Here is a 23,171-nt window from a genome sequence, read left to right on the forward strand (position 1 = left end):
TCAGCATCCCAGTGCTTCCAGATGGCAGCAGGGGTGCTTTATTTAAAGCTCATCTAACAAGCTTTAGTTCAAGCACCCCCGCCACCATTTTTAAGCACAGGTACACCAATTCATGAGATGCAGCAGTACTTTAATTACAGCGGTTCTTAGAGCCCTTCTAATTAAAGTACCATGCCCTTCTCCCTCCCCACCAGCCCCAGAGCATGTGCAAAAGTGCCCTCAGACTTTTTAAAATCCTGTATGTAGCCAAATACATGGATTGGCCTCTGGTTTTTGCTACATTTTTCTAGTAAATATTTCAGGTATGGCATAGCAGAATTGCAACCAAAGGACAAAAAATGTAAAGACTTGTTACTTAGATGGGAATGATTTAATCATTTCATTGTTGTAGGGTTCCATACATAGGTTGCCTAGTGCCAACAAGTAAACAAAGTGCTTTCTACACATCTATATAGAAAAGGTCTTAAAAATTACAGTAACTTAAAAAAATAACCTGTTATCAGTGTTGAAATTCTCTAGTAAATGCTATAAAAGCACTTAAATATTTACTGTTTTTCCATCTATACATCATTAAAACATTTACTGATGATATGAGCAAACAAAATTAAGTTACATGTTACAGGAAAGAAAACAGTTATTGTTGTGTTTGACAGAATAAGCTGATTCAGAGAAGCAGCATCAGTTTTGCCAGATTAATGCCTCCTAGTTGTTGCCATCTTCTTCCCTTTTTCTATATGCTTTATTTAACATTTGTATTTCTTCCTGATAACCATCTCTCTCCATATGCTGCTTTTTACTGTTTTGCCTGTGAGCCTCAACAGTGTCTGGAATTGATATGTTAATATCACTGTCAGGATTGTTTGAAGGTATAAAGAGTGAGTAGGAGGCTGTTTCCCCTAAATCACAAGAAACAAACCTATTTTCTTTCCGTGAATAGCGCAAGGATGGAGACCTAACTTGAGCAGAGGACTGGCTGATGTTACTGATGATAGACACAGTATCCATGGCTTCTTCATTGTCACAAATTTCAAGAACCTCTAAATGAATTTTGACACTTGTGTCAGCAAATGTAGTAGGAGAATCCTCAGGGTTTGGCTCATGACCAACGCTCTTTGATCGATACACTTCAATTTTCTTTGATGTGGGTGTTATTTTTTGCCCTTCAGTGCTTACCTCGTATGTAGATAAAGAGAGAGTTTTTCCTGTGGGGGCCTGAAGAGATACAGTTCCTTGAAATGCACATAAAGGAATAGCTAAGGACCCACCTGAACGCTGGAAAGAAATAAAATTACCATTATTTACTGTTCTTTTGTGAAGCCTGAATCTATTATAAATAAGCAAATTAAGAATAGCTTTTTAGATTGCCTTCATTACAGTACGCTCTCCATAGGATCACTTTAGAAGCCTGGCATTTAAATCAATATGATTTTTTTTTTTTAAAGGAAAAAAATCATTAAAATAGGTGTTTTAGAGATAGCAAGTCTCTATGACACATTTTAATACAAAAAGCAAGATCTCACTCATTAGAGTGATTATAATTCAGTTATATGCAGGATAACAAAGACATTTTATAACATTTGAAAAGGATTTGCAGACCATGATGATTTGAAAATGCCATAGAACCCAAATCCTCACCTCCAAAGACAGAAGGGATAGGCCTGCACTGCAGACAGAATCATCCTGTAGAGCAGGGGTCAGCAATGTTTTTGGGCAGAATGCCAAAAAATGGTCACAACCTTGACTTGTAAGATGTTGGCATGCTGGGGGCAGGGGGCAAGAGAGCTGTGCGGGGCCTGATCCTCGTTATGGCAGCATAGCCACTTCCCCGCTGTCTACTCCAAGGCGTGCATGCCACGCAAAATGTCTCTGCATGCCACACCCTGGCACATGTGATGAGGGTTGCCTACCCCTGCTGTAGAGCTACCTAAATTAGCCTTAAACAAGTTAACATGGGTGCATGTACAGGTCACTCTATGGCAATGTAATGATGTGCTGCATTGCCATACAGCACGCTATGGCAACATAGTGATCACATATATCTACACGCAATCACCAGCTAAGTTGCCATAGCAGCATGCTCTCCATGTATAGCATGCTGCTATAGTGACATAGCGGAGAAATCTACCCTTGTGCCATGCACACCGTGCAGTCACCACCCATACTGTGCCGTGCTTTAATACTTCCAAACAGAAGTGCTAAAACATGGCGCCATAGCAACGGCACCGTATGGCAATGTGTAGATGTGCCCTATGAGTACCAGAAGCAATCTAGCTGGTCAGCAGTGTGCTAGTGAGAAGCAATGTGCATTGCATCCTGAGTGTGCTACCATCACCTCTACAGCTAACAACTCCTGCAACAATTCATAAGTGACCCTGCTTCCCTTCATATTTTCCCCGTGGCTGTAACATCAGAGATGGTGCTATGTACAGGGCTGAGGGCTCAGTAAGCAGCCCACCAACCCACATTTCAGAACTCTGTTCACCCTTCCAGTGCAGTAGCCTGCACTTTTCTGGCATGTCTGAGGAAGAGGATATGGGAAGGAAAAGAAGACTCAAGCAAAATGGAGCTTGAAACAAAGAGAAAAGAAAAAAGGATGAGGGAAAATATAAGAGCAGTGAGAAAATGAGAGAAAGAAGACAGACAGCCAATTTTTCAGATTATGACAGGAGACTAGGCACAGTACTCCTCACCCTCTAGCTAAGGGAGGGCTAAAATAAGGGAAGGAAACAACTGGTCAGAGAACAGCAGAATTTGCCTTCTAATTTGTGACAGTGTTGTGACAAACTGACATTTTAGCTGACAGGCATGAACACTGGATAAACCCTACACAGCAGAGAGCTCAGAATAGTACCTTGTTCCTTGATTACAAAAACCACTGGCCTTTACCTTTGCTACTTACCTGCTACATTTATGGATGATCCCAAATCCCCTTTGTGTGTTAATCATAAAATGGGAACATGTCTCTCCCACAAGGTTCATGATTTGAAAAAAAGGGTGGGGAGGGAAGAGAGTTAAGACAAATTTTAGCTCAAATAACAAGGCAGGGATGCACTCTGGCATTACTCAGGAACTGAAAGGGTGCCTCCTTTCATGCAAAAACCCAAGGAAAGAACTAATAACAATACCATCTTTCCTACTGAAAACAACTGGCAAAATCTTTTGAGGATTAGGAAGGTCAGTTACTTACTATTAAGAAAAGATCTTGTGATGAAACCTTGAAGATTGAGCCCCGAATTTTACAGGACTGCCATGCCATTAACTAAGTGCTGCAAGACCTCACCACAGATACAAAGAGACTATCTCACAAAAAGAAAATTGGGTCCCATTGTACAAGAGATGGTTATTAGACTCAGGCCTATTCTGGTGCTTGGACAAAGCACCTAGTCTGAAAAATATTAGCTGTTGGGGCTTGCCTTGCTAAGAAAGGAATAAAAGTCATAAGTCTTAATAGATTTGTCAGAGGAAAATGGATATCAAAAGCATACCATCAATGTACACTCAATGTCACAAACAGCTTATTTTTCTGTGGTTTCATTTTTCTTTGGATCTAGTTCAGACTAGATCCAATGATAATTAATATAACTTCAACTTTCCAGCACCCTGCCCTCTGGGAGTGGAATTTAGAACCTCGTGGTGGGCACCTGGGCTCCGTATGCAGACCACACTGCAGAACAGGAGCCAAAACTGCCAGCACGTTGAATGGAGCGCTCTCGTAGAGCTAGCCACAACGAGAAAACACTGTCAACAGAAGGATGCCTGATAGCCCACCCTTCCCTTGGCATTATGCAACATTGTCCACTTGCACTCCACAGTAAGTCTGCACTTGAAGATAGTCACAACTTGTTATTCAAAAAAAGGGTTCAGTTTTAACCAAAAATATCTTGAGCAGAGAAGGAAGTGGCAGTAATGTCACTCTCCACCTACTCTGTGACATAGTTTAGTGACTACAGCACACCCCCCAGTAGTTGGAGATCTTTCCATGGAAGTAGGAAACTTGTGTTAAATTCCCTTTACAGCTCAAAGAGGTTCAAACCTAGGTCCTCTGACTTCTTACTGCCCCCTAGCCACTAGGCTATCAGTTAGTAGGCTGGTCAGCCATGTGGGTTCCCGTCTCTGCTCAAAGACTCTTTGTAAATTTTGGATTAAACAGTCATTGGATAAAATACATGAACTGGGAACCAAGACTCCCACTTCCTAGGTGACTGTCCTAACCGCTCTTCCTGCTTGTGTTGTCTCTCTCTAGCCCAATTAATATTGAGTTCTTTGCTGCACAATGGTACAGTTTCTATAAAAGGGGTAAAGGTTGCAGGACCTCACCCAGAATAGTCTATGCTCTGATTGCCTGGTCACTCTCCTGGGCACTACAAGTGTGAACATCAAGATAAGAGAATTAAACCAGGTCTCCCTTTTCCCAGCCAATTATTTTGACTAATATAGTATTAATGACATACTGACATCACTTTCTCTTTGGGTCATGTTATAAAAGACAGGAGCCAAGACTGTATTTTGGACAGTTAAACCTGAACCTGTTGGTTTGGGTTTGAGAACAACAATCAGGTTGAGTTCCTTAGGGAACCTAGGTGGGAAAACTTGACAGATATATATGAAGCTGGACATGTTCCAGACTTCTTCAGAAGCAGAACTGCACATATGCAGGAGCCTGGGGAACATTAAAGTCAAATGGCAGGGGGTGAGGAGGAAAGGGAGGAGAGTTCTCAGCAAATGTAGGTGCTTCCAGGGATAGGCAGCAAATGACTGGAAGCTTTTTGAAATTACAGTTTTGGACTTAGGCACCTAAAATACATTTATATCTTGCTTTGGATCATTAATCCCCAACCTTTTTCTCAGCATGACCCCATTTAAACATTGGAAATTTTTTGCAACACCAGAATGATGCAGACAAGATCAATCCCTGGGCAGCACATCTGGAGTGGAGCCTGTGTGGGGTGTGGGAGAGGAGGGCGGGCAGCGCTGGTTGTGGGAGGCTCGAGGTTCCCCATCATGCTGCCTCCCCTTTGGGGGCCTTTGCGGCCTAGCAGGTGGGACCCAGCATAGGAGGGGAAAGAGAGGTGGGGAGGCTCAGTGCTGCTGCCAGGAGCCCTATGCTGACTGTGTTGCCATGGCGAGGTGCTCCCTGCCTGTCCGGCAGCAGCAGCAGCAGCACCGGTGTGCAATTGTGCTTCCTGCACACAAATCTGAAGGACACATGCCCCCCCAGGCCTTCCTTCCCAGTAGGGTATGCAGCAGCCTCTCCCTGCAGCCCTGGAACTCTGCCAGCCTGCAAAGGGAACCTGTTGTTTCCCTCTTTTTAATGTTATTTTCATCATAATTGGTCGACACTGCCGAGTGTCCTTGTGACCCCATTTTTTATTGTTGTGACCCCAAATGGGGTCAAGACCTCAAGGTTAGGGGTCTGGCCCTTGGTTCTGTAGCTAGGTGCATGAAAGGTAATATTTATCTGTTGTGTAAAACTGAATTCTCATTGAACAAAGAGAGAGAATGTCCTGAACTACAATAGAGGTTGTGGAAGAAACAATGAAGTTGTTCACAAATTTGTTTCTAAGTAACTGATAAAAAATGTGAGGCTTAATTTTCAACCCCAGATCTAGATGCTTTGTGTTGTGCAGGCTCTAAATTGGTATACTGGAAATTTCCATTATAAGAGTCAGTTATACTGTCTGCATCTCTGCAATAGTTCCTCTGGTTCATAGTGCAGGTTATATAGAAAGACATCTGAAGTGCAGGAAAACAAAAGTTGAATAAGGACTAATTATTTGAGCACCTATTGAATGCAAGGCTAGATTCTACCTTGAGATATCCAATTTTACAAACCTGTAGTATCTAGAAGCTGGAAGATATCTCTGAGTAATTACTTGTACCATACATCTCACTGCTTTTTCTAGGTAGTCTGACTTTTTTTTTTAATTAAGAAAACAACCTCCGTTTTAGCAGCAAGATGTACACACCAGGTTTATACTTTTTTTCTACATTTGGTGGGCAGTATAATTTCTCCAGTAGGAAAAACTGAAATAATATACCTTATCTATGTGCCTCTTCAGTGATATGGGCCTATTTACTAGCAAGTTCATGCAGTCAGGTAACAAGACAAAGTGATAACCGATATATTGTAATATAGTGATGTTTTAGGGGCACTAAATAATCTGAATGGGACTGTTTTGCCATGGTCAATGAAAAAATTTAAAGCCTAAACAAATAGTTTCTCATAAATTGCTACTGACATAACAAAAAAATCTACTACCTACGCATCTCATTAAACAAATATTAATTAACAAACTCACTGGCCACCAATGTAAAATACTACAACATAAAAAAACCCAAAATGAAATCAAATACTAAGTATAGCTAACAAGCCCTATATAATATTTTGATGTTTGCTAACTAAATCACAGACTATTCTAAGTTTTTAAATAAATCGAACTCGTGGAATAGCACAAGGAGGTAAAGGGAGCGTAGATTTAAGTCACTACTCTTAAATGTTCATGCTGGCTGACCACAATGATGCAGTGCAGCTGTGTTCTACACCAGGGAAGCTTACAGGTGGCATCTGTGAGTTGAGTACCTTACAGTGATGCTTAAAAGTGACAATGCCATGAAGGAGAACTCCAAAGTCCACAGGGTTGCAGTCAGAGATGATGAAAGGCCCTCTGTGCAACCAACCTTCTTTAAATGCTTCTGAATCAAGTACCTGAAAGGATAAAACACCTGAACCAGCTCCAGGACAGCAGCCCTCCCAGCAGTGCAAAGAAGGTCTGGCACCTCAATCATGTAGTATCGTTACTAACTGATGTTCTGAACAATATGAGCTAGAGGTTAAAGACTCTCCTGGATTCCCATCATTTATCTTGGCTGGTTTGCTTGTTTGGCAAATCTCATGCATAAGTAGTTAAGGAAGCTGAGTTAAGAAATGGAACACATGTATTAGATTTACTCTAAAATGAATGGGCTTAGAACAGCTTTATTTCTTCTGAAAGAAAGAGAAGGACAGATTCAGGTCTCATTTGCATCCGGTTAAATCAGGATAAACCCATAAGAGTCAGTAGAGTTAGTCTAAATGGCTACTAGAGTAAATGGGAGAATACCTGTATATTTTCTGTTCAGCTCAATTATCTTAAAAAAAACACATGGTATAGTTTTTCTACAAAGCATTAACAATAATGTGTGCCTTGTTATTCTTTTTTGGCTGCATGGTGGTGGGCTTTCACTTATTTTGTTCTTGTAAAGATACCCATTATGTCAGTTTTACTATCTAAAGGAGAGCTGTCAAAGATATGGCCCATAGGCCAGCTCTGGCCCATAAAGCCCTATGATCCATCCCAGGTCTTGGACAGTGTGAGAGCCAATCTGGACCAGCCCAGGATCCAGTGCACAGGGCTGGTCTGACGGGGCACCCCATGCAGTGTGTGCCTCTTGCTGGCCCTGTGCATCATGTGCAGAGTGAGCCTCAGAGTGAGGCCAGCGCACGCTTTGTGTGGGGCTTCCCAGAAGATGCATCAACCATTCCATCACCACACTGGCACCTTAGGGTTTGAGCCACTTCTCACCCAATGCATCAATGTATGTGACCATCACACCTGAGGAAGTGGCCACAGTACTCTTACGGGTTTACTAACCTTGCCTCCCTCTCTGACACCCTGGGATGCTGGCTCACTGTCTCACCTCCCACATCTTTTTTGGAACGGATTATTAATTTGAGAGGTTGCCTTAATTCACCAGAAGGACTTCTGGAAGTATTTTGCTCTATGGATCACTTCACTGGGCTAGCTCGCTCCTCAATTTATTCAAGTTTGCTGTGCTGCCTCATTCATCGGTTCAGTCTCTTAGGAGGGTGAGAGTCAGAGCCCAGCTATCTCACTCCTTGGGCTTTTGGTAACCTGCTGTCACAGCCTCTGGACATCTGACAGTCCTCTATCAAATGCTCTGTTCCTCCCTGGCACTAACTGTGGCCTGTAGTCTTCCCCATTGTCACACCCATGCTTCAAGGAATCTTTTCAACAATACCAAACAATGTGAAACCTCAGTCACTTAACTGCTAAGCAATCCCCTTCAGAATCCATAGGATCACAGGAAAGTAGGGCTGAAAGGGAACTTACATGGTCATCTAGTCCAGCCCCCTGATCAATTCAAGAAAGGATAAGACCATGCTTAACTCAATGGGAAGCTTTAGAGATTTTATTTTGTTAAGTGGGACTACGTGGTGACACAGGAAAATATGAAGCAGCTTCATTTTCTGAATGTCTTCACTGATTAAGAATTTATCTCCTGAGAACAAAGCAGAGTCTGCTCTTTAGTGAAATACCTGTTAGCATCTGACTTTTTCTGAGAGTAGAAAATGTTCTGTAACAAAACACAGTACTTGACAGATGGTTCATGTAACTTCTGCCTCAGTTTGATTACAAAGACAAAAATGACCGCAGCAATATTACGAGCACCAGCAATTAAAACATCACAAGTTATGCCCCTTAAAAGTTCTGAATTCTCCTTAAAAATCTGAAAAAATGTATTCTTTTTATTTCTGTTCTGGCTTTTAAACCTTTAGGTTGACATTATCAAGCTTTTCTCCAGAATCATGAAGGTAGAAACTTCATGTAAGATGATAGAAGGTATACAAATATAAAAGCAATGGTATTTGGAATTAAGGATGAAATTCCATAGCATCTCTTTGTGTACTTATTTATAGGCCAGAGTAGGAGTGTCATACTGGTGGGCTATACACCCTGTCACAATCACTAAATACTCCCCTTCCTTTCCCACTGCTGACTGCTGCTGATTTTCATGGCCAGTGGTGATCAAAAATCACAAATTCTGTGGTAGGGAAAAGGTGTTGGGCTATATTTTGCTGTCAGAAGCTGGAATTACTGTTGGCATGGCCAGTGCCTAGGGAGCTAACACCACAATCACTTACTACTCCCCTGCTGCTGATTTTCATGGGCAGTGGTGACTGAAAACCATAAATCCAGTGGTAGTAAAAAGGGGGCTTGGTGGTGGTAGCATTAACCACATGGGTTCTAGCTGTGCCAGCATAGTGGTTCTGGTGGCTGTAGTGAGAAACTCCATGCACTGGATGACCTGTCTCCGCAAAGTCCCATGGTCCAGATAATTCATCTCTGATTCAACTCTGGCAGCCATGAAAAGAAGCTCCATAGGCCAGATGACCCACCTCCATTTGACACCCCTGGTCTACAGTACCATTTTCATTCAAAGGATCCTTGCAAGTCCACAGATAACAGGAAGTTAAAAGAGCAGCCTACGAGGTAAATACTTGCTCGCTCAATTTTAAATATGTCTGGAAAAAGGGCAGTGCTATACAGTGCAAGTGGGAGATCAGAAATCATATCAGTTTGTCAATTCATTGTTTCTGGTATTTGCAGAAGAAGGTAGGAGCACTTGAACTGTGAAGTTAAATCCTAGTATGTGGGAATCTGCTGTACCAAAGTAGTGCTTATTCATTAGCTTGGGTGTGAATATATAGCCCTGCTAGAAATTCTGTCATCAAATTTAGATGATCCTAGAAAAAGACTCTGTAGAAGTGCCTCAGTCTTATTCTACTTGGAAGTCAAATAAAATATGTTACAAAGATATAAATGAGCAGTAACTCTACTGATTTTAGCTAAAGTTACAATAGTCTCCTCTACACAGGCTGTGCACACAACATTTCTTGTGACTCACTTTGTTCATTGATATCCCACTTTCAGGTCTAGAAAGCCACTGGGGTTTATTTTCTACAATCACTTCCTCTCCCTCTACAAAGTCCCATGAAGCAGAATAGAGTCTGGAATTAGCTTGCAGGCTCCAGTTAAAACAACATAGAATATTCACATATAACCAACAGTAAGCGACTTTGGGACACTAGAAAATGTCACAAGGTATTCAAAACACAATCCTATAACTTTCTTTCACTCCCTCCCTCCCAACAAAACAAAAAATACAGCCAGGCTTTAAAGGAAAAAAAAACCAAAACACTCGTTTAGGGTTCCTTCACTTCTTTTTAAGGAATGGCCAACTAGATATGTTCCAAACAAATTTAAAATCCATTAAAAGCATTAACTGTTTAAGACGTCTATCTCATCCGTGGCCTAGCCACTCAGCTCTGTCTTTCAGCTTTCCACCAGCTCTGTTGTCTTGGTCCTGTTTATAACTCCGGAAACCTACTAAGATCCATTTGTTTCCTACTCCTGCCATTTAGCCTCTACCTTGCAGATAGAGAGCTCCAGAACTTTCTCCCATTATAAATTTACCACTCCTGAGATGTAAACCAACCTAGTCTGTCAAAGGTAAAGCTGTGTTTGCAACAGAAAATTAGTGAAACAAACAAAGTGAAGGGCTGAGATTCTGGCCTTAATCAATTTAGTGTTAAAACCCAAAGTCTACTCCATAATAATAATATCTACATAATGCTTTTCCTGCAGAGATTTCCATATACTTTTCAAGGGAAGTTGGAAGTCAATCTCATTAACCCCATTTTACAGATAAGGAAACAAACCCAGAAAAAGGAAGTGATTTGGCTAATCACCCAACACATCACTGGTCGCGCTGGAAATAGAAACAGTTTTCTTGAGTCCTAGTCTTGTACCCATTCCATTGGACAGCATTGTCCCACCAGACAGAAATAATATAAAAAATGGGTAAGTCTATATTGGGTCTGCACCTCCTAATCTCTTCTGAGGAATGTAGACTAGGGCTAAACAGTTTTTATTTTTAGAATATCTCCAATGAGGCGTTCATGCTGACTTTTCACAGACAATGTATTTTCTGTTTACTTTAATATAAAGACTTTAGTCTTCCAATCTCCTAAAAATAAAAAATTAACAACAGTAAAATTAATTACTGCATAAATCTGCCCTTTGAGAAGCTGACTGCAGTAAATTTAGAGTTGCTGTGGTAGTGACAGAAATAGATGAGGTCACCCCAAGGGACTTGGAAACCAATGATTGCTCTTGCCCTAACCAATATGTCTGATCTATATTTGGAGTACATTAATTAAAAAGAACAAGAAACACCATCCAAAATGAAAAGGGAAAAATGTATGTTTTTCTACCTTGGCTTTTGTACTGTGTTGTCTGGAAGGGAAGTATAAGAGCTCAGCTCAGCAGCCAGTCCTATGCAACATTGGGGGGAGGGAGGGAAGCGGGGGAAAGCAGATAAGAGGGAGGCAGTTGTGAGTTCAGAGTGCCTTCTGAAGTTTAGTGTGTCCTCTAACCTGGTGCCACTCAGTCCCAGTCTGGTACCTACTGTAAGAAAAGATCACCCTTTGGCTTGCTGTAACCGGCCCCATCAGCCAGTGTCCACTTTAGAAGCCAGAGATCAGTCAAGCATAAAAACACCCCTGTCATAGCCTGTAAACCAGCAGCCATGCGAAAGCTTGACAAACGTAGCTGCTGAACAGTTGTGCAGGAGTTAGGTCAGATTCAAGGCACCTTTGCACTTAAAACCTTAAGGCCCTGGTGACTCAGGTGTTTTTAGACTCTTACAATTCATTTAACTCACTTTGGTATCTACAGGATTCATTCTGCATGTCTACACTTTATTTTAAAATTTCACAATAATAGATTGAGTTGTTAATTCTGCCTTATATTTAGGCATTGCTTACGTAAGTGGAGATTTAAAGGAAGGAAAAGAAGAAAGAATTCTATAAAACTCCTTTTTTTTTTCATTTCCTTGACTAAACAAGATAAAATGACTGCCATCTCAATATCATTCAGATGACCACATGGTTTTTCCTTCTCTACATTTTTTTAAGAGCATGGATCTTAATTTCTTTATATTATAATGGCTGTTGACCTTTATACATGCTGTACTATTACTCTTATGTTAACATTATTATAAACCACTAGTATTATAAATAATCAATTCAGTTATATGGCCAAAGATTTCTATATCTCAAATATATTACATTTAAATAGGCATTCTGCTAGCTGAAGAGCTGATCTTATGTGATGCATATCCATTGAATAAAAACAGAGTTACCTAGCAGGATTTGGTGTCATGTTTGGTTTTCACCTGACATTCCCTTTCACTCTGGACACCTGCTTTATAATTGTGGAAAATAACTGGGAACACAAGGGTGTCCATTTTCATCTATATTCATGTTGTTTTTAGATGAGCAATTAAAAACCTATTGATCACTTCTCACTTACCTTGGGCAGCTGCTTTCATAATATAGTTCCAGGCATTTATGGTAACTCATAATAAATCATTTATACTTTCTGGTAGAATGTGTATAAATCAGCTGTGTGCAGAACTGAAATAAGTACATCAATTTTAACCATGTGAATGGAGGCAATGACTTTATTTTCACACAGAAATTAGGGGAATTGTAGCAAAATAAAAATCACATGCAACAGCCTACATTAGGATAACATTTAAGTAAAAAAATTCAGTATTTAAAATGTAGTAAAGGCCATGTCTTTGTTTGTTCATTACTGTATTTCATTCTGTACACTGAATCAAACACAGGTTCTGTTGGAAAAAGTGCAATCATGGAACTGAGAACAGTATCATAATGTTTATGTACAGCAGGTCAAAATTAAAGTTGCATAGGGAACCACAAAGCTATCTAATTTTTGATGGCCTGACTTTGCAAGTTAAATAACTTTCTTTTAACACAGATATTTTTGTACACAATTAGTTTATTTTTCTTAAAGAAGTGTTATATAATGTAACCATAATGGCCTCTAATCATGAATCATCAAGGTTTGACCCATGAACAGATGACCTCCTCTGCTTGATCTTTAGAGCTATCTGTAATCTTCCCTAACAGCAAAAGACTACTTTCTTGTCGGATACAGGATGGATGAAATGAGCCAACAGCATTAGATAGTGGATGTGGAAGGTGGCTTGGGTGTGTGTGGTAGTGGGGAGTCTGCCTCAGCAACCTCGTTCTCTCACCTCCTTCCCAGAAACATGGGGCTCCTGGCCCACGTGGTACTCCTGGAGTGGAAGATGAGCCATTGGCACTGGGTTTGTGGAAAATACTACTCCTAGTTGCATAGCAGCTACAAAAATAGGCCTTGTCCTTTTCATCCATTTGGCATAATCCTCTGCTGTTTAAGTAGATCAAATTAACCAGATTCTGTGAGGTTTATTTGATATGTGTACTGCAATCTGATGAGAGCAGAATGGGAAAGAGGCTTTAACTAATGTATAAGCCTTCTGCTTATGTTTCTGCTAGGCACAACCTATTGTGAGGCTAAGTCCAAACAGCAGTTAATTGTTTTGGAATAAAGATCACAGACAGAGTACTTGGGCGCCTTGACACAAGACATTTACTGTGGAGTTGGCTAATTAGCTGGAAGTAAACATCTCACATCTACACATGCAGGGCAGTTAGGCTGGAATAAACTCATTAACTCTACAGCAGGATAGTACTTGTATTTACTCCACAGCAGCACACATGTAGATGCTGACATGGCTGGCTGGGGCATGAGGGTCCTTAAATGCAGGGGCTGCCTGCCAGTTAGCCCCACACTGAAGCACCGTCATGCCCAGCCAGCCCCTTCACAGCACGTTGAGGTGGGCAGGAGCATCCCCAGGCTGGCAGGCTGACTCCTGGGGCCCCCTGTCAGCTGGGACTGATCCGACCCAGCTCAACATGCTGTGGTTCCAGGTGTACATTCAAATGGCGCACCCAGAAGCAATAAACTCCAGTACGATAAACATGTAGAACATGTTACAGTTCTATAGTGCTTACCGCACTGGAGTTTATTGCTTCGCATTAAAAGCATGTACAGATGCACCCCTTGGCTTTTGAAGAAGTTACATCATTCTTTCATTTCACTTTGCAGTTTTATGGTAGGTCAGTGAGGGTTTTTATACCCATTGGGACAGCATGCTCTGGTTAAGATATTGCTGGGAACACTTTGTACACCTGCTTCTGCATGCATGCTCCACACCTAGAAGTAAGCTGTAAGGGTGTGCAAAGCAGGCCCTATTCGATTCTGATTCGGACCGAATCAGGGACAGTGATTTGATTCGTTGATTCAAATCACTGTCCCTGATTCAATTTGGCTGAATCTGAATCTGAAGATTCGATGCTGACTCAGAGAATCAGTGATTTGGATGTAGACACAGCTTTAACAGTTTTTTCTACATACCTCTAGGTACCAGGCACAGCTTATGATTGCTGCAATGCTGGGGTGCATGGGGCATCCCACAGGAGTGTGGGGAGGGGCCTCCACATGCTTGGTGGCAAACCCAGAAGTGGACCAGAAGTACTTCCGGTCTACTTCCAGGTCTGCTAGGAAGCATGCTGAGCCATGCCCCTCCCCCCCCTCCCCAGCTCAGCGATCAACCACAGGGGGACCCCAGGTGCCCCCCCCCCAGACCCAGGAGGCACCAGTCACTAAGCCAGAGGAGCATAAGGGGCCCCCCCACACGGTCACTGTTGGACCCGGAAGTGGACCAAAAGTGCTTCTGGTCCACTTCTGGGTCTGCTGCCGAGCATGCTGGGGAGCCCCCCCCCCCCCCCCCATGCTCCTGTGGGACACTCCATCTGCCCCAGCATCGCAGCATTCACAAGCCACCTGCTACCTAGAGGTATGTAGAAAAAACATTTAAAGCTGTGTCTATGTCCTAATCTCCAAATCTTTCTGAATGGATTCGGAGGGTTCTGATTCAATATGGAGAGATTAAAGGGTCCTGTGATTCGATTTGGATTTGGAGATTCAGCCACTGAGTCAGGCCGAATTGATTCATGGACCAAAGCTTAGCACAGACCTAGAAAGCTGGTGAGGCTGCTCATGGTTGCTTCAGCAGTTGCTCTCAAGCGTGCTGGAAATCAAGCTCTTGAGAGTGACAGCAGAAAGATACCCGGATGGTTTCACTAGCGTACTTCTTGATTTGAAGCATGTTAGCAGGATTGAATGGGAATTTCACATGCAGGGTAGTCCATCTGGAGTGCACTGCCACCATAGCACTGGTGTGCTTTAGGGGTCATTTGGCCAGAGTGGGCTTGATTTTGTTCAAGATACTTCAGTCTCCTTGTTTATTCATATCGTAGGCATCTCTGTTGGGACTGGCATTTACTATTTCCCTTATTGTTAGTCTTTTGGGGATGGGATGCACATATGAAGGCAAGACAAATAACTTATCTTAGTACCTGACTCTGGATTTATTCCCATGACTAAAAACAAACCATCTCCAACTGTAAGCAGGTGAGTTGATATAACAGTGACTCTATCTAAGTGAAATCAATGACAAATCCTTTTGTCCCTTCTATTTGCAGTGCACATAAATGGTTCTAGAGATAAGAGCCTCTTAAAAGAATTTCCTTGAGGCATCTAGCAGACAAGATATCAAGTCGTGAGAAAAACCAGTAAAATCTATATTATATTAAATTCTGATAGGTTTCTGTTGCCTAAGGGTACTTAGCTAGAGGCAAAAGTAATACCTAGTTATACTGGTACTCACTGTTCAACACACTATTCTACAGAAGAGAGGAGAAAACCTACCATTACATAAAGTGCTAAAGATATTTCTCATAAATGCATCTGGAAAAGAGTTAACAAATGACAAAAATAATTTTTCTAAGCCTGTTTTATGTTGAACATTTCTCTTCCTATTCTTCTTTAGGGTGTATGTGTATGAAGTACAGGCAGCCTCATTCTTCTCTCCAACCTATTTGGTAATGGAGCAACCATATCAGTAGTTAGTTTTGATTCAAAACACTGAAATGAAAGTAGAATCCACTGGAGACTCTGCTTACTTTAACATATCCTCTTCTCCAAATGACTTATATAACCCATATAATATGTCCAAAAGTAATACTAGCATTTCCACCAAAAATCTGATCAAACATAAAATAACCAGCAATAATTCTCTTCATGAAAGCTTTGGGCAGCATCCTTCACTTAGGCAAACCTATTAAATATAAAGAGGGAGGGGAGGAATCTTCCTGACTGAGATTTTTAGTTTGGACCTTGGATGTTTTGGTCTGACTCAGTAGTCACTCATTTCAGTAAAATAGTTACTATTCATTCTGAAAAAGTTTGAGTTGCTAAGAGCTACTCTGAGCCTTCCAACTCCCTTATACTATCCCAAGCCATAATTCCCGAGCTAAAGGATCTGTGCACTGGAGATGGCTTTGCTTTTAGCACTATTTATTTTTCAGTCTCTCTCTCCTCTCACATACATTCAGAACAAGGTCATGAAGACTATAATTCTCATCCTTCAAAACTGTATGACAGAAAACATGATAAGAGGACTGAACTGCGGAGCACCTGTGCTATAACTGAAAGATAATAATGTTTAACTACAGAACTCACTTAAGGATGTTGTCTTTCTATATGAATTGGATAAACTAGCTTTAAAAAAGTACTGAAAAACATTTCCAACACATATGACCAGAGAGATCAGGAATTCTGGTTTTTATTTGTGGGAGGGCTTTAGTAGTTGCAGCAGTGACTACACATCAGAAATGTAGGCTGTAAGTTTGACATGTTTATTTTTAGCCACAACAAAGCTGAATTGAGAAAAATACTAGTTCTGTCATATTAGGAATCCAAATGCTCTTTCTAGTTGTGCTTGAAATAATATTGAGGTGAGTGCAAAACTCTTGGCTCCCAGCTCAACGAACTTTTCCTATGGGTTATGTAGATGGAAAGCCTCTTTAGGCCATGGCTTAACTTTATAGTTTCATAGATGCTAGGGGCTGGAAGGGACCTTACAGATCCAGCCCCCCTGCACTTGGGCAGGAAAGACTGCTGGGGTCAGATGACCCCAGCAAGGTGGGCATCAAGATGCTTTTCGAAGATCGGCAGGGTGGGTGACTGTACCATCCCTGGGGAGAGCCTGCTCCAAACCCTTGGCTCTCAACATGTAAAGACGTTTTTCCTTATGTCCAGTCTGAAGCAATCTTCGATCAGTTGATGGAGCATAGGTAGTCCTATGGCTATAGAGTGTGCTACATGTAAAAATGACATGTAGAACATGTTATAAAACTCAGAACTCTTGATTCCTGCCACCATTTATCCAAACCAATTCTAAGGAGCATTACAGAAATGCCTTTGTGGAAGACAAAACCCTTCCAACATCTACAGATTTGGCAATGGATAAAATGATATAGGGACATCATGAAAAACATCTGTCCTGTTTCAGAAGGATTTGTAATGGAAGAGACTAAAATAACCACGAATATAAGTTCAGAACACACATACTGCTGGAAAAGAGTTGGAAGGAATTGTACAGGATGATTTTATCAGATAAATCCAAAAGTGTGCATTTTAATGCACATGGTATAGATTTACCCTCCTAACTTTCATTAAAGTTAATGGGAGAAACACAACTAAGATCCGTTGCAGAAAATATCCCCTTGGAGAATACTTTTATCTTGTAAACACTGTGATTAATATACAGTACAACACTCCATGTGTTCATTTTGTCTCCACTCCATCTTATTGGTGGAGCCCTTGATACCTGCTTTGTATCAAGAAAGGCTTATGGAAGTGGAGTAACCACACCAATGGGGTTATTTTTGATTGGCAGAAACATATACATCTGCAGCTACAGGAATAGGTCAGGCATATCTACAGAAAGGTGATAAAGGAGCAAGGATGATTAAAAAAAGTATTCATGACAGAGTAGGAGGAAATCTGAAGAGGGAGGGAAGAAAAGAAGAGAGTTGGCAGGATGTAAATAGGTAAGAAATGACATGTAGGAGGACATGCCAATCCAAAGACAGAATCAACATGAACTAGTGTTCCAAAATATGAATATTCTCAACAACTGGCTTAGCAATATTTCTCATCATGTGTATATCTTGTAGTTTTTCTTTAGCTGCAGTGAGCCACATTCTACAGACTCGGGTGCCTTTAGAAAGGTAAATTCTGATCCTTTAATTCACCTTAATGGTTCTTTTGTTCCATGCATGACAATGAACTATTCAGAGTGGGGTGTTCCTAAACTGGACTGATCATATCCAAAATCTGGCTTTTAACAAATGTAAAAATTAAAACAAACCAGAAGAAGGGTTAACGTATGCCAAGAAATCATCCCATTCTACACTACAGCAATCTAATGGCAAAATGATTTTTAACAGAATTTAAGATTAAGTTCTCTAGACAGGTACCTTCAGATAAATCCACCTACAGCCTGTGGTTCTCTGAGCCTGAGCCAGGAGCTAGATCTAATTTTATATCCTTTCCTGTCTACCCCTCAAGGAACTGGTGATTATGCTGTCTAGTGCATTGTGCTGATTTGGCAAAAAAGTTGCCAGTAAGTATTGCATCACTATTTTCTGGTATGGCAGCAACCGACAGAAAGGATTCTGCCCTGAAGAGCTAGTATTCAAAATGAATAACCTAATTACATCCCCTGAGCATCATGCCACTCGGTTCTAATGGGGCGCCTTGCCTGCTGGCATGAAAGATAAGGGGGAGAGTGAAAGCTGAGGGCTCCACAAGCTGCTATGCGACGTCCCACTTCAAAGGGGACTTGTCAGAGTGATGGCTACCTTAAGGATGATCAGCACTAGGCTTTGGATATGGTATTGTTTGTTTCCTGACTGGTCAACTGAAACTTTCTCTAAAAAGAGAAAATGAATTAGGAGCAATTAACAAAAATGAATAATCAGAAGTCCCATTTATGCAAGTGTGTGTAGGAAAAACAGCCTTTCCCCAGCATTTGTGCAAACAGACATGTGCACAGACATGGTCTCACCAAACACGTAAATGAACATTTCTGAATACTGTTCTAAAGACGCATCCCTCAAAGAAAGCACATTTCAGCTGAGATTTCCAAAGACCCCTGATTCATAGAACATGGTGCATCAACATCCCATTGCCAACTATGGAAAAAATCTAAGCCTTCATTTTTAAATTTAAAGTAACACGTATTCTTAGTAAATTATATAACTTGCAAAGTTAATTGTCCACATACACTTGGGCAATACCCTTTAAAAAGCAAGAATGGCTCTGACATAAAATGGGAGCGTATTATATTACCTATCTGTTCCAGGTGGCTAAGAAGTGAACAAAGCAATTTTCCTACTCCTCTGTCAAACACACTTTTTGTTCTTTTAGACCTTTTCCTTCTATACAGCAAATGGGTAAAGCTCTAAAAGCAGAAATAGAGCTCTGCCCTGTAATCCAGTGATTGCTCTGTCTCTGTGCAACTGTTTGAGTAGTGGCTACTTATAAAAAATGTCACAGTACAAGGCCCAAAGAGCTAATATCCTGCACATTCAGTAAAAAGGATTGTTAGAATTCAGCCTATTGTTTTAGTAATACTATTATTTTGATTACATAATCTGTAAAAGTAATGTTCAAAGGATAATAATTACTTTCTGTCTTTCTGTAACTAATCCCTGCACCATAGAAACAACATAGAAAAAGTACTCTGGTAACAGCTTTGACAAACAGAAATCAGTGGAGTTTCCGCATTGTAAAGCTGCAAAGGAGCAGGGAAAATGAATGTCAAATTCATCCTTGATGTAATTCAGTAAACACAAGAAAGTTCCATTAGACATGAATTTGGTCCAAGAACTAGACTTATGTTCAGTCTGGCACAGTAATGGAAACCCCTCTAAAACTGTAAATGGCCACAAAATACCATATTATTGGTAACGATAGGAAAAATAAAGATTAGCATAGAGTTAGAGCTATGTGTTTTGGACCATTATTACAGGAAATTGGTAGGCTTTTTTTTTTTCTAAATAAGAGGTAGAGAAGATCTTATACATATGTATTATTTCTGGGAATGAAAACAGAACACTTCATACCCTCTTCCTTTGTAATAACCATCTCTTTCTGTGCTACCGAAAAGCTGAACAGATGAAGTTATGTAATCATAAGAACTGGCTGACAGCAGCTGGTTAGGTGAAGAACAGAAGAGATAAATTAGTTAATGGTTCCCTTGAAACAGTAGACTGAAAAAGGAGGTCAGTCAGATCAGAAAAGTACATGCTTAATTTCTATGCTGTGGTTAAATAGCACTTTTTGCTGGCTCCTAAGAGATGCCATTTTCAGAGCAGGCTTATAGCTTTCTTGCTCTAAATCATGTTTGGGCACATAATTTAACATGTTCCTTCTCCCCATGTTGCTTTTCTCACCTTTTATCAAGACCTTGAAAATGATGCACAGTATGCCTTGGCAGGATGGAAAGGAATAGCACAGAATTGATTGCTGCAAGTTCTTGTCACCAATCCGCTGATAACAGAACTTGCTTGTGAGGGCATGCATTGATTAAATGGTGAAATTCAAGACTTTCCACTCAGTCAGGAAGCACCGTGTTAAACCATGCTTTCCCCTAGCATCAACACACAGTGTGAATATCAGTTGCAATACACCTCCTGAAAAAAAGATCTTCAATGAAATATACTAAATTTGCACTGGTTCCTGAAGACTTCATTAACATGTTTTTTTCCATTTCCAAATTAACATTGAACAAAAATACCATTTATATAAATGTATGGGTTCAAATACTGTCAAAGTTGTTGTCAATGTACAGAGTTGCTCCATTAGAGATATTTAGCTCCCACTCTGCAATTAGTCCACTTTATTCAGGGTTTTTTAATGTTACTATTAAGCTACAAAGAGCTTCTGATTTAGATAACCGTTAAAGTTCAACAGAACTTCTGCAGGTTTAGAGAGAGCAGAATCACATCCAATAGAAATATGGCAATATTTAAAAGAAAATATTAGGAGACTTAGGTACACTTTTGAAACTGGGACTTAGGTACTTCAGGAAATTTTACCCGATATTCTGAATTAAAAGTTCTCCTGTGGTCTTAAAATCAATCTTAGTACATAGCAGGCAGTTTATATCCAGAGTACTACTTGTAATTTTTTCATCAATTATTTAATGAAGTTACACAACTATGATAAAATGCATTTCCAATTAGTTCTCATTGAACTTTCCTTGACCTTTTTAAATATCCATTTGATTTTTAAAACAAATTAGCACATAATGGATCAAATATTTAACATTTTTATATCCACCATCAAGGTGATTTTTAAAAAGTGCATACTTGATGGTGATGATGCTCAAATGAATAATTATTTTTGTGTGGAAACCCCCATCTCCCATCATATTAGCCTGTTGACAAGGTTTTGGCCAGACGACTTGAAGAGGATCTATCTAGGTTCTTATCATAGTACTTTTGTGACATCAACTAATTTCCTTGACCTTTGCCAGTGCTGGAACCAGCAGTGGTGGCATCAAGAGCTACCTTCTGCTTCTGGTGGATGAAATATATGCGCTAGGATTAGATTACCGTGTTACCTTTGCTACTGCTGGTCACAGGATGCTCTTGACTTGCCTGTGGACTGCAGCATGTTAGAGGGGACTGGGTTCTGGAAGACCTGTTCTTTTCCTGCTGAGCCAACCTTCAGGTTGCTTGTTTTGGGACACCAGAGTTTTTCTTTTTTTCCCCCTGTAACTTGTCTTTAGTCAACAGGTGTGTAAGTTATTGGAGAACTAATGACAAGTCATAGATAAATGAGCCTCCCAAAAAGTTGATGATCCCCAGTTCTGGTTTTGCTCATTTGGAAAACACAGTTACTGTTGTATATACCAGTAGTTGGTCCAATAAAAGTTATTGCAAAACCAGCATTGCTACAACTATGCTACAATTCAACTACAAAGCAATAGGTAAAGATAGAGGCACAACTAAAAGAAAGGTGCCTGAGGCTTCATTTGTGTAATGATAGCAATGACAATGAGTTGTGGGATGTGGCTTGAACATGAAGTAAAGGGTATAGTTATCCCTCTGATTGAAGGTGAATCTACTATTTGTTATTTGGGCTATTTAGAAACCTGTGCAGCTCCTTACAACTGCTCAAAGATCAGGTTTAGATTATAAACTCTTAGGCAGGAATGGGGCCATTTTCCTAGGTATTTGCATAGCACCTGGGAAAGTGGAGCTCTGATTCCAAATGGTCACAGAGAAGTAGCAGTGTTCAGGATGAATCTTAAATTCCTATAACCACCAAAATGTTTTAACTTCATCATCTTGACCTCCTAAAGCGGTATTTCATGCAATGCACTCTATGTGTATGTCCAGATGAGCGTGGGCGTATGGTATGCAGCGACACAGACCTGTCTGCAGTGCCACACACTACACTTCAGGCTACAAATTTGCAGGGAGGGTTTTTTTTAACCCACAAGATCCCAGGTTCAAAAAAACCCATGCCCAAAAAAAGCAAGGTGGTGCAACCCTGACCAGCCCAAGCCGTGTTCTGGCTGCCAGCCAGGCTCCCTGCTGCAGGATCACCATGGCTACAGCTGCCGGAGGCCAGCAATACCCCAGGTAAGGCTGCTGGGACCAGAACAGTTGCTGGCCCCAGCCCCCCCCCCGCCTCTCCTACCCCAGCCTCCCTTACCCCAGAGTGCACTAGGCATGGGCATTCCCTGGGGATAAGTAGCAGCAGCACACATTGTGCCACTGCTGTTTGTCTCCAGGGAAACACATGTTCCCGCTCATAGGGACATGCCCTTAAGCAGCATCCAGATGCACAGGCATGCATGGTTTGTGGCACCACAAATCACATGCCCAGAATGTTAAAATGTGCTCCGTGCTGCAAATTTGCAGTGTGGGGGCAAATTTTGCTACTGAGAAATCCCAGTAGCAAAAAAAAAAAAGGCGAGAAAAATGTGGCATGGCACACATGACAGAAGTGTGCAGCAGCAGATATGGAGGCTTGGTCCTCTGGGGAGATGCTCTGATTGTTGGCTTAAGCATCTCCACTGTTTTTTTTTTAGTTGTGCCCTGGTTTCTCCAGCATGCTGGGCCAGGAGGAGTGGGGAAAGGGCAGTTTGCCCAAACTGGGGAAATTTGCCCCACATCAAAGCACAAGTGCAGGGGCATGCATTGTGGCAAAATGTAGCCGCAGAAATTTGTGCTTCTACTATTTTTGCCACTGAAAGCACATGTCCCCTGCATGCAGGGATGTACTCTATATGTCCTACAGAAGAATTGCAACTTCTTTACAAGAAGTGAAATAAATATACTTTTTATCTGCTAAAAGTATACAGGAACACTCATTCCCCCTGCCTCTGCAGGAACATTTCTTCAAGTACATTATCTATTGCTGCTCTAATTAGAAAAAGCTTTCAACACTTATAAAAAATAAAAAAAGATCATATGTATAAGCAGCTACTGGAGCCAGTTGCTCCAATAAGCAGTACCTGTAGATGACCCAAGGTTTAATTTCACTGAA

The 23,171-nt window shown here is 40.9% G+C and overlaps 1 protein-coding gene across 2 annotated transcripts in view; it reads right to left on the reverse strand.

The window, feature by feature from the left end:
- Window positions 1-355: 355 nt before the first annotated feature.
- Window positions 356-23,171, reverse strand: part of GPR149 (G protein-coupled receptor 149) — a 34,622-nt gene continuing 11,806 nt past the window's right edge. For both annotated transcript variants that reach the window (XM_019491852.2, XM_006263878.4), the window contains exon 4: window positions 356-1,272. In XM_019491852.2, coding sequence (XP_019347397.1) covers window positions 703-1,272 — 570 coding nt within the window. In that variant the 3' untranslated portion in view covers window positions 356-702. The remainder of the gene's footprint in view (window positions 1,273-23,171) is intronic.

The sequence above is a fragment of the Alligator mississippiensis genome, chromosome 7 (genome assembly GCF_030867095.1).
Source record: "Alligator mississippiensis isolate rAllMis1 chromosome 7, rAllMis1, whole genome shotgun sequence".
NCBI lineage: Eukaryota > Metazoa > Chordata > Crocodylia > Alligatoridae > Alligator > Alligator mississippiensis.